The sequence below is a fragment of the Muntiacus reevesi genome, chromosome 6, assembly GCF_963930625.1.
Source record: "Muntiacus reevesi chromosome 6, mMunRee1.1, whole genome shotgun sequence".
NCBI lineage: Eukaryota > Metazoa > Chordata > Mammalia > Artiodactyla > Cervidae > Muntiacus > Muntiacus reevesi.
The window spans coordinates 44,683,372-44,699,314 of NC_089254.1; the positions used below are offsets into that span (position 1 = coordinate 44,683,372).

The 15,943-nt window shown below is 47.1% G+C and overlaps 1 protein-coding gene across 1 annotated transcript in view; it reads left to right on the forward strand.

The window, feature by feature from the left end:
* CDHR3 (cadherin related family member 3) overlaps positions 1-15,943 on the forward strand; it is a 45,729-nt gene that overhangs the window by 9,130 nt on the left and 20,656 nt on the right. The window contains exons 3-6 of the mRNA XM_065938469.1: positions 5,246-5,340; positions 6,096-6,200; positions 11,449-11,597; positions 12,341-12,530. Of these exons, the coding sequence (XP_065794541.1) occupies positions 5,246-5,340; positions 6,096-6,200; positions 11,449-11,597; positions 12,341-12,530 (539 nt within the window). The remainder of the gene's footprint in view (positions 1-5,245; positions 5,341-6,095; positions 6,201-11,448; positions 11,598-12,340; positions 12,531-15,943) is intronic.

A 15,943-nucleotide genomic window follows, 5' to 3' on the forward strand; every position in this document is an offset into this window, starting at 1 on the left:
GATAATTATATTCATTGGCATTTCTTCCTGCCCTTTCTCCACCTCCTGGAGGAGGCTCTATGGGCCCCACTCCCTCCCACCCAACTCCCACAGTCCCGCCCCCTGCTGCTTGGAAATGGCCACCGTGACTGCAGCAAAGCCTCCTCAGAGACTCAGAGAACGTTAATCAGTTTCACAGCTGGAGGCAAAGTGATCTAGTGCAGCAATTCCTCCATTAAGGGGCTTTCTCTTGGCCTTTCCATTAGGGAAGGACTTCTGCATAAAGTGAAATGTGCTTTGTCTTCACCAGGGCAGACAAAGGATGAATTCAAAAGAGCCATAACTTCGCTACCAGCTGGGCTACCGGGAGAGGCAACAGGGGAGGCAGTTCTCTCTCCGCTTCCATCTCGCTCATGGCTCTGAAAAGTGGTAGCAACTTTTGTCAGATGCCTGCTGGTCCCACTGGATGGGACTTTTAAGATGCCTTGAGCAGCATTCTATTTCCTGATGAGGGAAGGAGGCCCTTGCCGGGGCCAGGTAATGCCAGTGAGAACGAAGGGATCCCGCTCATCCCCTTCTACCCCGTTCTGGCAAATTGTCCTTGGTGTCCTGCCCCTTTCTCTCCTGAGTGATACTGCCCTTCCTGTTTCCCCAGGGATGTCCACCCCAACAGGTGCACACACACATACATCCCATTCACTGCCCCACCCCCCCAGGCATCTGCCTAACTCAGAAGTCACCACCGGAAGTCTTTGCAAAATGCTTTACACCCCAGGTTCTTGTGAGACTGCTCAAGAAAGGAAAAAGCAGTGCTATTGGATAATTCCTACTCCAAATACACCACCACTGATGACTATTCATACATCAGGAGAGAGACTTCCTTGAAGAGAAGGGGATTGTTGTCCTTATGATTAGTGAAGCCTGAATCAAAGAACAGGACCCAGGGCTGATTAGGGGAAAAGACTGACAGAAGAAAGGAAGGTTTGCAGCTTTCTCAGTAAAGGATGATATATCTATAGCATTTTGCATTTATATATGTGGCTCACCTTAAAAACAAATACTTGTCTACAACCCACCTAGCTCACCCTCATGATAATACATACACAAGCCGAGTCCAGCTGAGTTAAGGGCTTGAACTGGGTTTTTTTTTTTTTTTTTATGATAGTTGTTCTTTTCTCCTAGGTACCCTTCCCTCCCACTCTCATCCCCCACCTCCCACCTCTGAACTGGTTTGGGGAGGAAGGGTGAAAAGAGAGGAAAGGGGCTTTTATAAAATATTCAGCTTACACTGAAAAATAACTGGACTGTGATGTCGTATTTACAACTTGCCCAGGCCCAGTAGGAAGATGCTGCTGTGTCTGGACCTTCTGGGTGGGCTTGGAGGCATGCTCTCAGTGGCTGGTGAAGTTACTGGCGCTCTTCGGACTTGGAAGGAATAAGGGTCCTGCTTTCCCTCTGGAAACCTGGCCCCTGGAAACTGCCTGCTGTGTTCCTATGAGCTGGGAGGTTGAATTCTTGTTGCTTGATTCTACCGCAGGCTTGGAAGCAACCGAGGGCTGCAAACCAGCACAGGTTGAATCATTATTCACCCATGACGTCAACTGCAGCGGGGGAGCCAGCCCGGAGGTGGCGCATCCTCCCAGGGGAGCCTGACATTTCAGGAAACTGGGCCAGCTCTGTCACATCCTCCTTCCTCCTCGAACTGGTGGCACAATAAAGGATGAATGGGGCAGGAAACCCGCTCAACGTCCTCCACCCTGAAGCTCTGTGTCCATGAACAAAATGCTGCTGCCATGGGGCTGCAAATAGAGAAACCTGGGGTGGCAGTAAAGGAATATTCCCTGCGGGGAGGCTAGAGAGCTTGTCTGACAAGCGTTTGTTCACCAAATTGATCTGATTACTCAGGACTTTTCTTAGCCAGTGCTGGAGCAGAGAGGGGCTGCCGCTGCTTTTCATTCTATTTAATTTCTGTTTTCCAAGAATGAATATCAAGGGAGCAGCTTTGATTAAACAAGCCTTTAAAAAGGGGAGAGAATGCCAGGTTTTACAGAAAGCTTTGCTGAGTCGCTGGCAAATGGCCACATGACACAATATTTTTAGTCTATGGATATCATCTCCTAAGTACAAAACTGCTATTCCCATTAACACAAGCTCGTAAGTTCAGGGATAAAGGAAATTAGCCTGGCTCTATAAGAAAAAAAAATCAGGATTCCAGGAAATCAGCCTCTTAATAAAAATTTAAAAGAAATTCCCCATGTTCTAATTCTCCAGCTCTCCACCTTTTCTGTCTGTTGCTGTTGATTTTTTTCTTCCTTGCTGAGACAGGAGGCATAACTGGAGATATCATACCCCAGTCTAGCATTACCAAATCGAAACAGAATTTTTTTTATAAAGGCTGGCAAGATTTTTCTGATTGTTGTCCTTTTGTTTTGTCAGATTCTTTAAGGTGGGAATGCTGGTCTCAGATGGGAAAAGGCTAGAATAAACTCCCAATATTTAACCAGTATTTATTGAGCATCTACTAGGTGTTAGGCACAGGGATAGAGCAGTGAATAAAATGAAGCCTTTTACCTCATGGATCCCACATTCTAACTGGACAGTAGTAGTTAGCATACATGGAGAGCTTATCACGGCTGGGCAGTGTTCCAGAACTTTACGTGATCACTCCACGGGGCATGCCTTAGTATTCCTCTTCGTTGCACAAGCTCTCACAGCTGGAAAATGGTAGAAACAAGATTCAGATTCAGCAGTCTGGCTCCAGTCTGGATCCAGAGCCACTTCATGACTCAACGGCTCGGATCTAAGCGTCTTTTCTCTGTGTCCCATCATATCCTACATTCATCTCTCCTAGAGCACCTGGCCCAAATCTTCTTTGTATGTTACTTTGGTTGACCATCATCTTCAGCAGAGCAGGGCTGTCTGTCATCTCAGGATCCCAAGACTTCGACTGTCTGGAAAACAACCAGATCTGGGGACCTATCTCCTAGAGCATTTTAAAACACATGCGAAAAGGTCAACTGATTCAGGTGCATATACTAAATGCCTTGCCAGGCTCTGAACCCTACCATTCCAGCACCTTCAACTTGGACCTCTGATATGTGGATATGTGAGGATTCTCCACAGGAAAGGCTCTGCTCACAGAGCCAGAACTGCTCCACATGTTGCCAGCTGCAGGCCCCGCCAGTCAATCGGTGGGGGGCTTGGGATAAGCATCACATCTTTGAGTGCTGCCAAGATGTTCATACAATTTGGAGAGGGAGTGTGGTGGGAGCTGGGAGAAAGGCAGTCCTTGGCATTGCCCGAATATTTCCTCTTAACAATGGGTTGGAAGCACTTAAGTAACCAGCAAGGAAGACCATAAAACAAGCCGTTACAGTAGAATGTTGTATCATCATTAACCAACCAGGCTGTAAAATAAGACAAGAATATGGGCAAATGCTCAAGTTCTAAATAAAAAGAACAAAATATTATGATTTTGGTTAGAACATCATCTCAATTTGTTTTGGAGAATGTATGTTTACATAGAAAAGAACAGAAGGCTATTGATGAAAATGATGAGATTTTATAGGTGATTAATATTTTCTTTTTTAAACTTTTCTGTCTTTCCCAATTTTTGTGTTAAAAATATGTTCATTACAGCTAGAAAATGTTATTAAATAATAAATGGAAAGTAAGCACTTAAAAAATGATTTTAAAATCTTATATTGGCCCCAAAGGAGAGCTTTCATCTCTTTTCTGTACATTCTCTCTTCTCTACGGGGAGCTCAGCTGTGATCACAACACAGCAAATCACTGGGTTAGAAAGCTTGGCTAGCGTTTCCTTTGATTCTAGACTTCAGGGGCTGGGACTCTGGTCGCAAAACCTCCACTTCTGATCTGATCAGGGATCATCTCTCATCCTAGTCGCAAATAATGACATCTTCTACTCTTAAAGCCCTTTGGAATAAATGGCTATAAATATGCAAGCCTCACATGTTGCTGCAGCCCTCTTCATTATACAGTGTGCTTTTGATTTAATCCTCACCATAACATGTGTTGGTGGTCTCATCCCTAAATTACAGGCAAGGAATGGAATTGTCCCAGGTCCTCAGGTGATCCAGAACTTGGACTCAGCTCTTCTGATCCAGAGCCTTCTCCCACTTCTTGATTCCATCATGGGAGCAAGGAAGGGACTCCATGATCCTGATGAGCACCCATGGATGGATGGGGTGGGCCTCCTATGGGCTGACCCTTAGTAGGATGAACAAATAAGCCTGTGTCCCTATCAGAGCAAGTGGTGCTGGGCAGGGGGGCCCTCAAGAGAGCTGGGCTGAGCACTGGGAACCAAGAAGGACAGGCTCTCAACTCCCCAACTTGTACAAAGACTTGACCAGTTGCCACAGCCCTGCGATCGAATGTTAAAGAGTCCAAGCTAGCTTCCAACTTGGACACCAGTACCTGCTAAGGTTATTTTCTCTCGCACTTGTTTCTTCCCTTTTCCCTGCCATCATTTCAATGAACAATGCTTGTGAACATTTCGTACTACATCATGTCCCAAGTTCTTTTAAGGGAAGAGACTGAATCATATTTGCTTTGTTATTGTTGTTCAGTTGCTAAGTCATGTCTGACTCTTTGTAACCCCATGGGTTGCAGAATGTCAGGCCCCCCTGTCCTCCACTATCTCCCGGAGTCTGCTGAAATTCAAGTTCATTGACTAGGTGATGCTATCTAACCATCTCATTCTCTGCCGTCCCCTCTTCTCCTTTTGCCTGCAATCTTTACCAGCATCAAGGTCTTTTTCAATGAATCAGCTCTTCACATCAGGTAGCCAAAATATTGGAGCTTCAGCATCAGTCCTTCCAATGAATATTAGGGTTGATTTCCTTTAGGATTGTCCTATTTTCTAATACATGGGAGTTGTGTTGAAATAGTGTTGGTTAAAGCCAAGGCATTGAATCAAAGCTAGAAGTGAGAATATGGTGGTGAGGATAAGGATGCTGGACTCAGAAGCAGGGGGCTGTTTATGTGTATTTTCTGTAATTGAAGTAGGATCCAGTAACCAGCTTCTCAGGGCACTGCCGATCAGGGTCAAAGGTTCAGATCAACTGATCCAGAGTTTTCTTGAATCAAGAACCATTAAGCCAGAGAACTGCCCATTTGGACCTTCATCCTGTTGTATCAAAAAGGTTCCACGGGCCATGAATATAAAATGGGAAGTGAACAACCTCACTTCCTGGGGAAAGCTGCATAGGTGTGCTTAGTTATACTTTTTCCCTTGTTTTTTTAGTATCTCCTGATTTCCCCTTCAAAGAGTTTCAGAATGTCTGCTAATGGGACCCTCTTCTCCACAACAGAATTTGACTTTGAAGCAGGACACAGCAGGTAGCCTTTGCCAATGACCTTACTTGAAGTACCTTTTATCTGAGGGTCCAAGGGCAGGCCTGGTGCAGCCAGGGAGGCCCTGAGTGCTTTGTGGCCTTGCTGCCAGGTTCAGAGGGTAGTGAGCTCCAAAGAGGGATTGGGATTAAGGCCATTATCCAGAAGGCCTCCTTCCCTGTCCAAAACCCTCCTCTCTGGACCACAGGGATGAAGGTGTGGGAGAGGAACCCTGGGGCATCTGGAGGATTGCCTTCGATGCCCTTCTGGCTCCAGGGAGACAGCCATTGGAGCTGTCCATGGACATTAGAGTAAAACGGTGGAGGCAAGCAGGCCTCTGAGGAAGGAGCCTCAATCTCCTCAAGAGGCCAGGGTTCAAGGATGAAAACACAGAGGTCTTGGGGTCAACCATGTTTGGCTCTGGGCTCTGCACCAGGTGTGAAAAGCAGGGCTAGTTACTTAATCTGCAGCAGCCTTGGTTTCCGTACGTAGGTGTACTAGGCACTTTGCTGGGATGTCATGGGGAAGGATGAGGACAGAGTATGCAACGTGGCGACCGTGAGATGGCGGTCATGGATAATAACTAAAGGATGAGAAATGGAAGGGTCTTAGAGATGAGGAAAGAAGATCTAACTCTGCAGGGGCATATGGAGAAGGGGTGGCCAGAAAGGGGAAAGACACTTTCCCCACTCCCTCCACCTCATTTGTGGAGGTATCAGCAAAGCTTGACTCTCTCCCTGACTTGGGCTATTTCCTGACAGTTATCATCTCATTGTGGAAGTGAGAGATAGTCAAGGACTCAGAGCATCCACGGAGCTGCACGTGAATATCGTGAACATCAATGATGAGATCCCACGCTTCACCAGGTAGGCCTCGGGGCATGGGGAGGGGTCTCAAGTGGCCGAGTCTCTTCAGATTCATTCCATCACAGGGAGAGGGCTGCCCCTTGCTCCGCTGGGAGGAGAGGTAAGAGGCTCCCAACCATCAGGGTCCTTTACCTGGGCCTCTGGACTTCTGCCTTCCATCTCAGCTCCCCCTGCCTCCATAGACACGTGCACCATGGGATCTGGGTATGTTGGGGAGGAGGTGGGGGCCACACACCTTGGCCTTGTGCAAGGTCTGCCAATGGGCACATGTAGAAGGTAAATATGAGGTACTCATAGGATAAAGCACTCACCGTTAGTAAGAGGACAATCCTAGAGAATGTCATCAGTCCAGACACTTTCCCTCCTCTTGGAATATCATTGTCTCTGACTGAGGGAAGGGCTGTTTTGATGATGCCTAAGAGATCTACTCACTGCTGGGTGCTCTGAGTTTCTTCCTGCTGTGATGGGTCCAGGACCTGTGTCTGGGAGCTCCTCCATCCAGTTGACATGAGGAATGAATCTGGTGGAGACACCCTGTGGGAGTGTGCCCGGCGGTAGTGTAGGCACAAAAGGGAGACCAGAGCCTGTCACCCATAGGAGGATTTAGGAAAGGGAGGTGGGATTCTGAGCTAGCATATGACTCTGCAAACAGCCTGACTTACTGGTTACGAAATTCTGCCTACCCCAGTTTCTGAGCCAGGCTCAAAAACCACCATAAGGAAACCGGCAAAGTGCCCTGCCTCAGTTCACTGTATTCATGGAATAAATTCAGCTCAGGAGATCCCACCAACAAAAAGCCACTGGGCCCCAGAACTATGTAGAAAGCTTGCAAAGTATTCTGAAATCAAGGTATTAAAGCCACTCACAGGCTAATTGAGTGCCTTTTGGCAAAACACACCACAGTTGTGAAACTTCTGGATATTATCACAGTCTATAGCCCAGATGCTGGGTGTCAGTGTGAAGGGAACAGCAGCAGAGATACTCCCATGAAATACTTCCCATCCATGCCTGTTGCCAGGTTAAGCTCAGAAGGATGACTCAGTACATTCCTGCTGACAGGCTCCTGCAGGAGCGCAGTACGGGCAGCTTATAAATAGTTGTGACATCCCAGCCTGGATTCGGACTCAAGTGTTGGCCAACATGGCAAGGCGGATTCATCAGTGATCCCCAGAGGAAAGTGATGTTGGTGGGGCTGGAGCTGACATGTTCTGTGATTCCCTCCCCAGTTTGTGAGGTAGGAAAATAGACTATCAAGTTCACCCATGGGGCAGAACTTGTAGGCCATCTGATTTAAACTATATCTAAAATAAAGCAGTTCACCTCTACAGAAAGAGAACATGACCTTGGCTATTTGTTGAGGCCCCTAGAGATGGCTCTGGCACTAGTTCTCACTTTCAGTTTGACAGATGAACCTGTTAGTCTCCATCCCAGACAGGAAACATGAACTATGTGACTGTTTAAACATTTTTTTGAAAAAATAGTCGACTTTCTTTCAGAGTATTCCCCTGGATGTTGGTAGGGATGGGTCTGCAAGAGCTTGTGATCTAGAAGGACTAGGGGGAGGGTGGCTGCTCAGTTAGAGCCAACCTACTCCCTCAGCCATCTGCTCCTTCAACAGGTTTGCTCAGTTTCAAACTAGATCCTGACTTTGAGGGTTTCCTGGTTTCCTGGTTCCCTTCAACCATGATACTTCCTTTCCCCCAAATCAGTGCAAACAACAAACATTTGTTGTTGTTCAGTTCCTCAGTCATGTCTGACTCTTTGTGACTCCATGGACTGTAGCACACCAGGCTTCCCTGTCCTTCACTGTCACCCTGAGTTTGCTCAAACTCATGTCCATTCAGTTGATTATGCCATCCAATCATCTCGTCCTTTGCAGCCAGCCCCCTTCTCCTCCTACCCTCAATCTTTCCCAGCATCAGGGTCTTTTCCAATGAGTCAGCTCTTCGCCTTAGGTAGTCAAAGTGCTGGAGCTTCAGCTTCAGCAGCAGTCCTTCCAATGAATGTTCAGGGTTGAGTTCCTTTAGGATTGACTGGTTTGATCTCCTTGCAGTCCAAGGGACTTTCAAGAGTCTTCTTCAGCACCACAGTTCAAAGGCATCAATTCTTTGGTGCTGAGCCTTCTTTATGGCCCAACTCTCATATCCATTCATGACTACTGGAAACTTGGGACTAAACATAAGTTATTTAGTTCAGTATTAACACAATTAATTCCTCAAATGGACTTGAGTAGACTGAGGTTGAGTGTGAAGTAGGAATGCAAAATGTGGAAGCAACTCTCCTCTCTTGACTATTTGTTAAGGTTCTGCAAAGAACACAATCAATGCAAGTACCATTTCTGTTGTTGAAAATGTCTCACCATTGTATTCCTGGGTGGTGACGAATGTCTCAGTGTCTCCTGGACTCGCAACAGGCACTCCAGGATGCTGCCATTATGAAAGCTGGGCAGCTGAGTATAAGAGTACCTGACTTACATTCACCGTCTACATCGCAGGCAGAGTGCTCTATATTTTTGCAGAGATCCTTGTTTTCGAGTCGGGCAGGGTGGTCTTTCCCTTTTTTGCCCACCCCTTTTGCACAGTCCTTTTCAACCTGGTGCCAGATAGTGTAGACACACTTCAGAGGCTTAACAGACACCATCTCAGGTCATCCCGGATTCACAGCCTTTCCCCTGAGTGTGGCCGTGGGCCCAGGCTCTGGTGAGCCAGCATCATAGAAGAGTATGGGGAGTGGTAATATCAGAGCTTCCCCTTTTGGGGAACTGCCAGGGTCCTGGTTTTAGCGCATTTGAACAGATCTCTACTGTGGTCTCAGGGTGACACTTCTAAGTTAAGTGATATTTTATACACACTTGGGCCTTGGATCCTCAAGCCAAATAAACCACAGATTTTATCTTCTGCCAGGCTCAATATCAAGTCAGCCAAGGAAAGGATGTTATATCTGGGTAATTGTATCTTCACCAACAGCCTGATCAGTCCTCCTCACGCGACCTGAGTTCCTGGAGCACCCAGCATGGCCTAGATAAGCCCACAGAACAGGGTCTTAAGCAGCTGCACTCCTGACATGTCAAGAAGGATACTTTCTGTGGTGGGGCTCTCCTGGGCATCACAGGTTGTTTAGCAGCATCCCTAGTCTCTACTCACTACATGCCAATAGCAGCCTGCTCCTCTAGGTGTGAGAAACAACAGAATCACCTGCAGCTGAGAACCACTGTCTTAGAAAAAAAAAGAGGTTGGGAGGAAGGGGATTTCCCTCCCAAGGTGTCCTCTGTCTGTTCTGTGAGAGGCTGGGAACCTGTAGCTTTTACCTCTAGTGATCCTTTACAATGCGTCCGTTCTAAGTCGCTTCAGTTGTGTCCAACTCTTTGCAACCCTATGGACTGTAGCCTGCCAGGCTCCTCTTTCCATGGGATTCTCCAGCAAGAATGCTGGAGTGGGTTGCCATGCCCTCCTCCAGGGGATCTTCCTGACCCAGGGATTGAACCCACGACCCTTATGTCTCCTGCACTGGCTGGCAGGTTCTTTACCCCTAGCACCACCTGGGAAGCCCAATTCCTTACACAGGTGGTCTTTCTCAAACTTTAAAGTGCATACACATTCCCTGGGCATCTTTGAAAATGTGGATCCTAATTCAGTGGTCTGGAGGGGCTGGAGGTCTGTTTACAGATGCTGCATCCTCAGGAAGCTGGTTAGAAAGGAAGGGACCACATTTGGGGTAGCAAGGGTGAGGCTGTGAAGGTAGCATGGTTGTCTTAGCGACCTCTTTGTTGGAAGTTAACAGAACCCCCTCAATGTAGCATCCCCCCCAAAAAAATCCAACATGTTAGAAACAGGGGCTCTCACACAGTAGAATAAGGACTTAGTGCAGCCTGAGAAGCCAGAGCCAAATCCCTCTCCCCTCTGTCTCTGCTGTTGGTTCCTGCCACCCCTGCTTCCATGGCCACACCAACTTTGTCCATCCCTGGACCCCAGTGGGTGGCACAGTTTCCCGGAGAATGAGCTGTGTCCAGCCAATAAATGGATGAATGGTAGCTTCTGTGGGACCACCAGTGGTGAGAGGTCCAGAGCCCTGGAGTGGCCTCTTGGCCTGAACAAGATTACTGTCCCCCAACAGTGGAGTGAGCCTTCAGGGGGTCACCCCACAAGTGAGGGCAGGCCCAGGATCCGGGGAGAAGCCTGGCCGGGGAGGGCCTGCCTCTGACTCCCCCAGAAGTTCCTTCCCTTTTCTCCTCCCTCTGGCCCTGCAGATGATGGCACGAAACCACAGAGGCATTCTGAGCTCATGAAATGAATTCAATCCTTTAGATACGGGCTATAGTATTCCCCTCTTAAAGAAGTTCCCGGGTGGGAAAATCCAAATTTAGGAGACTGGGAAATTAGAGATGACTATTTGCCCCACAGAAGTGATTTCCCCTCCACAAAAGGACTTTCTGCAGAGTTATTTTAAACAATAAGCCTCCCTTGGTATATGCAAAATTACTCAATTACCAAGTTGTGCAGTTAAAACTTCAAACCTATCTGTCTTGTTGCAAGGCAATGGAAGTCTGAGGAAGGTGGGTAAGTTGGTAATTTGGGGTTACCTTGTAAGAAGTCGTCCTTGGAGGGCAGTGTGCTGACCTTGGCTTCTGGCAAGGGGCTCATTTCTCCCTTCAGAGAACTGACCTCATGGTTAACACAACTTGGACAAGCATACATGTTATGCGCATGAATTCTGCCTCCTCAGCATAAAAAAAAAACAAAAAGAATTAAAAAGTGAGCAGAGGCACTAGAACAGAGAATGTTCACAATTTATTGTGAACCTCTAGCAGCAGCTATGGGATGGGTGTCAGGAAACCATAGCTCTTCATATTGTGTCCAGAGAGATTTTCAAAAGAATTTAGAGGACTTCTGCACACATATTGGGAGAAGAGAAGACAGCTGGACAGGCCAACGATTCTTATTTTAAAAGACGTGAATGCTGAGACTGATCTGAAATGGCATCAGGCCTGCGTGAAGGCAGGGACTGAAGCCGATATAAATTGTTGCCGTCACAGCGTGATGACTTCTTTGCATCCACAGGGACGTGATCTTTGGAAACACAAAAGGCAGTCACCCCTCTTTTCAGCTGCTGAGTTCTCCCTCCCAAACAACAGTTGATGCAATTCCAACAGCTCAGCGCTATATTTAGCTTGAACCAAAATACCCACCTCCCAGACTCCACCCTCCTGTGCCCCTGAAAATTAGCTGTGTCTGCTGAAATTCTGTTCCAGCCTGACACACACGTACACGATTCCCGAGGAGCTGAGTCCAGGAATCATCGTGGCCCATATCACAGCGGAGGACCCTGATGATAAAGGTTTTACCCACTTCCTTCTCTACAGCATCACTACTGTCAACAGCTATTTCATGATCAATCAGTGTAAGTCAAACACATACATCCTTGTGCATTCTTTAATTGGCTTGTTTTACAAATATTTTCTCTTTTGGTCTGGGGCATGCCTTTATATTTATAGACTATTGTAAGTTATTGGAGTAATAGGTATATTTTTTTTGGCTGCACCTCATGGCTTGCTGGATCTTAGTTCCCGGACCAGGAATTGAACCCAGGCCCTCAGCAGTGAAAGCACAGAGCCCTAATGACAGGGCCAGCAAGGAATTTCCTATAATAGGTGTACTAAGAGCAGCTGGCCTAGGGGTTGGGGTCACTGAACGGGGTCCTGTGTGACAGCTGAATCACTACTTCCCCTCTGAGGCAGGTGGGTGTCTAGGGGCAAATGAGTTCACTATCGTGAGGGTACCCTGAAGCCTCCTAAACAGAGAACCCAGACCAGCACTGTCCAAAAGAAACAGAATAGAAGCCAGATTTGTAATTTTAAAGTCTCTAGGGGCCACAAAAAGTAGAAACAGGTGAAATTCATTTTAATAAGGCATTTTATTTAACCCTGAAGCCTCCTAAACAGAGAACCCAGACCAATCAATGTCCAAGACAGGAACTTACATAAGTTTTTTTTGTTTTTGTTTTTTGTATGTGTATAGAGGATATTCTCTTTGTAAGCCAGTCCTCATATCAGAACGTTCTTTTCCAATTTACTCCAAGTCTTCATCTGTCTCTGACTCTTCATTTCTCTCCAGAGAGCCATGTTCTGACCTTTGCTTTCTCAGTGACTGGGACCATCCAAGTGGCGCGCAGGATAGACCGAGATGCAGGTGAATTAAGACAAAATCCCATCATATCTCTGGAGGTTCTGGTGAAGGATAGACCCTCCGGGGGTCAAGAGAATCGCAAGCAGATAACCTTCATTGTGGAAGACATTAATGACAACCCCTCGACATGCACCAAGTTCACCTTCAGGTATTTGCCTTCCGAGACACGTACAGGCACGTCACCCCTTTTAGGGGCCCTTGGCTCCTCTGCTATAGTCTGGTGGGGACTGAAGCATCATGGGCACTGGAGACATGCTCAATAAAATAAGTTGATTTGAATTGTCTCTTTTGGTAAGAGATTTTCCTTCCTCATCTTTTTTTTCCTTCTTCCATTTTCTTTCTTCTTTGTATCTCCCTTCTCCATTTCCTTACTCTGTTAAAAAATATTTTTAATTTGCTTTCCTCTACAACATGTTCATCTTTGTTGGTGACAGGTCCGCAGGACTTGTCAGACCCTCTCTGGACTGTGCCTTTTCTTTATTTATTCGGACTCATGGCAAGACTGTACTGTGGGTTAGTGGTTATAATAGATAATTCAGAATTAGAACCAGTAGCTAGGAGCTCCCAGAGAAGCACGCCATCGGTAATATGAATAAATCAAACCAAGTATTTACTTAAAACAAAGCATCTAATTCGCTTTACACAACTCAATTGCCTGTAAACAAAAGGCAGCAGAGAAGAGGGGAAAGGCAGATACAAGTGGGATACAAGTTCTTTTGGATATTTTGACCTGTTTTTTGTCTCACAATCTACTCACCATTATTTTAAAATAAAGTCCTTTGTGATTTTGGGTTAATATGTCTTTTGGAAAACAGTACCGTCTTTCTGGGCAACGGAGGATGAGATGGTTAGATAGCATCACCGACTCAATGGACATGAACTTGGGCAAACTCCAAGAGATAGTGAGGGGCAGGGAGGCCTGGCGTTCTGTAGTCCATGGGGTTGCAAAGAGTCAGACACAATTGAGCAACTGAACAACAGCAACAACAACTGTCTTTCCACTATTTTGTCTAAATACCACAAGATGAGTAGCTCCCCAGAGTAGCTTCATCTCTGTGCTTTCTTAATAGAAAGTCTCCCATTTCTCGGGAGTCTGAAGGTGGTCCCTCCTGGAGTTGGGAGGGCCGTGACCCTTGCTGAGGGAGTGTCCTGTGTCTGGAGCAAGGCTGAATACCAAAGATGGTCTCCCTTTCAGATGCCCCCATTGAGAGAATCTCACTATGACTTTATGTATGACTGGTTTTGAGGTTCACGTTTAAGCCCTAGGTGACTTTGGACACAGTCCCAATACATAGTGTGGTTGTACAAAGGACAAAGGACCCTGGACAAAGACTGTCTTGGGTAAGCAATAGAAATACAAACTCCTGTATTATGCTTCTCAGTTTTCCCCTATTTCCCTCATTGGTATGCCCAGTATAATGCTAAGAATCAAGTGGCTTTGAGTCTGACATCAAAACAGTTAAATCCTGTTCTGGACTCTATTTGCCTCTTCAAATCCAGCCTTCCCCACCCTCCTCTGTTTACCAGGTGGCTGACTTCCATGGATATCAACTGCTCCCTTGCCTTGCAGCTTCCAGTTGGCTCATGGGAAGCCCTGGAATGAGGGGGGAGATAGAAGTCAGGGTATTTATCCTCCAGATTCCTCCCGTTGGTTAGCTCAATGAGCCCCTTCACCTCCTGAAGGCCTCCGATCCTATAAGGCGGCCCCCTGCACACAGCACTTTCTGTCCCTGGTTCTGGTTTTAGGAACTACTCCCTCTGGCTCCTCCAGGCCTAGGAGTGGAAAGGGAGGTCCATTCTTCCTAGCCTGAGATACCGCACCATCCTTTGAGGTTTTCATGTACCCTGTGTACACACTGTAACAGTTCCTTTACTAAACCTCCCAGAATTATCCTAATTTGCCATCTGCTTCTTGCTGAGGTTCCTATCAAATCAATAATAGCCTTGAACATGTGACAAGTTCCTATCCCAACCCCAACAGCAGAATCTGTTTGATGGGTGGGAACAGTTGTCTTGGATAGTTAGGACTGGACTTCCACACCATTTTCTACATAAATCAAACCTACCTCTGTTAAGAGAAGTATGGTCCCTGGAATGCAGTAGAGATGATCCATAAACTTTACACTCTCACTTTCTTTGTGAATCTAAATCTATGCTAGGGCTACTGGGTAGCTCCAGTGCATCTTGGGAAATTCTCTTCCTCATGCCCTGCTCTTCTAGACCCTCCTGCTTTCTCCTTTGCTCTCCTGCCCAGAGAGATGTGGGAAGATGGTTGAAGAGTAAGAACTCTGGTTATCAATGACTGGAGAGGCTGTGCTATCTCCAATCTTCCTGGTCAATTTTCTCCCCTCAATGCATTTCTGATAATTGTGTCCTGTGGCTTCCTGCAGTACAGAGTCCCCTGATGTGTGAGATGGCAGTTTGCAGACTGCTTTCCATATTAGCTGGTAAAATCACATTTTGAATACCCTAGACTGTCCAGACAAGCCCATGCAGAGTCCTCCTCTTGATAATCTTCTCTCCAAATGAGCCTTGAAGGTCAACAGCAGCCAGGAACTGAGCTAACTGTATTTTTTACTAAAGGTAACTCTAAACAAGGTTCCAGGAGTTTCCAGTGGGCATAACCTGCAGTCTCTCCTCGAAAGCCAGAGCATGAGGAGGGCCAACAAAAGGGCTCCTTCTTCTGCCATCCTGGAAGTTGAAGTTTTTACTCCCAAAGCCCAGCCTCATTTGCCCACTTCGGGGACTGGGAAACCCTGGCCTGCATCACCCACCATCCTCCCATGCTTGGCATCTTCTCCATTCCCATCACACCAGAGCGGAAAAACACCATCAGATCAAAACTGAACCAAATGACAGATTCGGTGTTGCCACAGGCTCTGACAGCCTCACCCCTAAATGTGCATTCCTTCTTCAGGGATCTTGGCGTGGACCCTGCAGTGGAGTTTGGGAACTCAGGTAGAAGAGGGTGGGAGGGTGCCAAGCTGCCCAGTGGATCCAAAGAGGCAGGTGGCTTTGTGCTGTGTTTCCCGCCACCTCCGTGGGTCTGGGCAGCCCAGAGATAGAAACAGCCCCTGTGGCTTTCCCAGGCTGGTGATGAATGAGCCCATGGCCCCAATGGAGGCATCAAAGGCGCCGCGACAGCCCCACTCTGGTTGTAAATTGTCAGGCGCTTGGCTGAAAGCGCCTGGCAAGCTGTTTGTGAGCCATAGGCGGAGGAGGCCGACGACTCATAAGGCGGCTGGGCCTGTCACCTCTGCGTGGGGAAGGAACCGTGGTCAGATGACTGGGAGTGAGGGCAGCCTGTCTTTGAGGCAGGGAGTGATGAATGAGGGGGAGTGGTGTTCCAAGTCATGAGTTTAGGGGAAAAATACCAAGTGGCAGGGGAGAATGAAAAGAACATGCCAGGTGGCCCTAAGCAACTGAATGTGAAGGCCTTTTTTGGAGGGTGTGAAATGTCTGGCTTCAGGACCTGAGAGTCTTTGCATGAGTGCAACCTCCTGGCTCCTGCAGACTTGTAATCAGAGCTCATATTCCTGAACCCTTTGGGGCCTGGAGAGT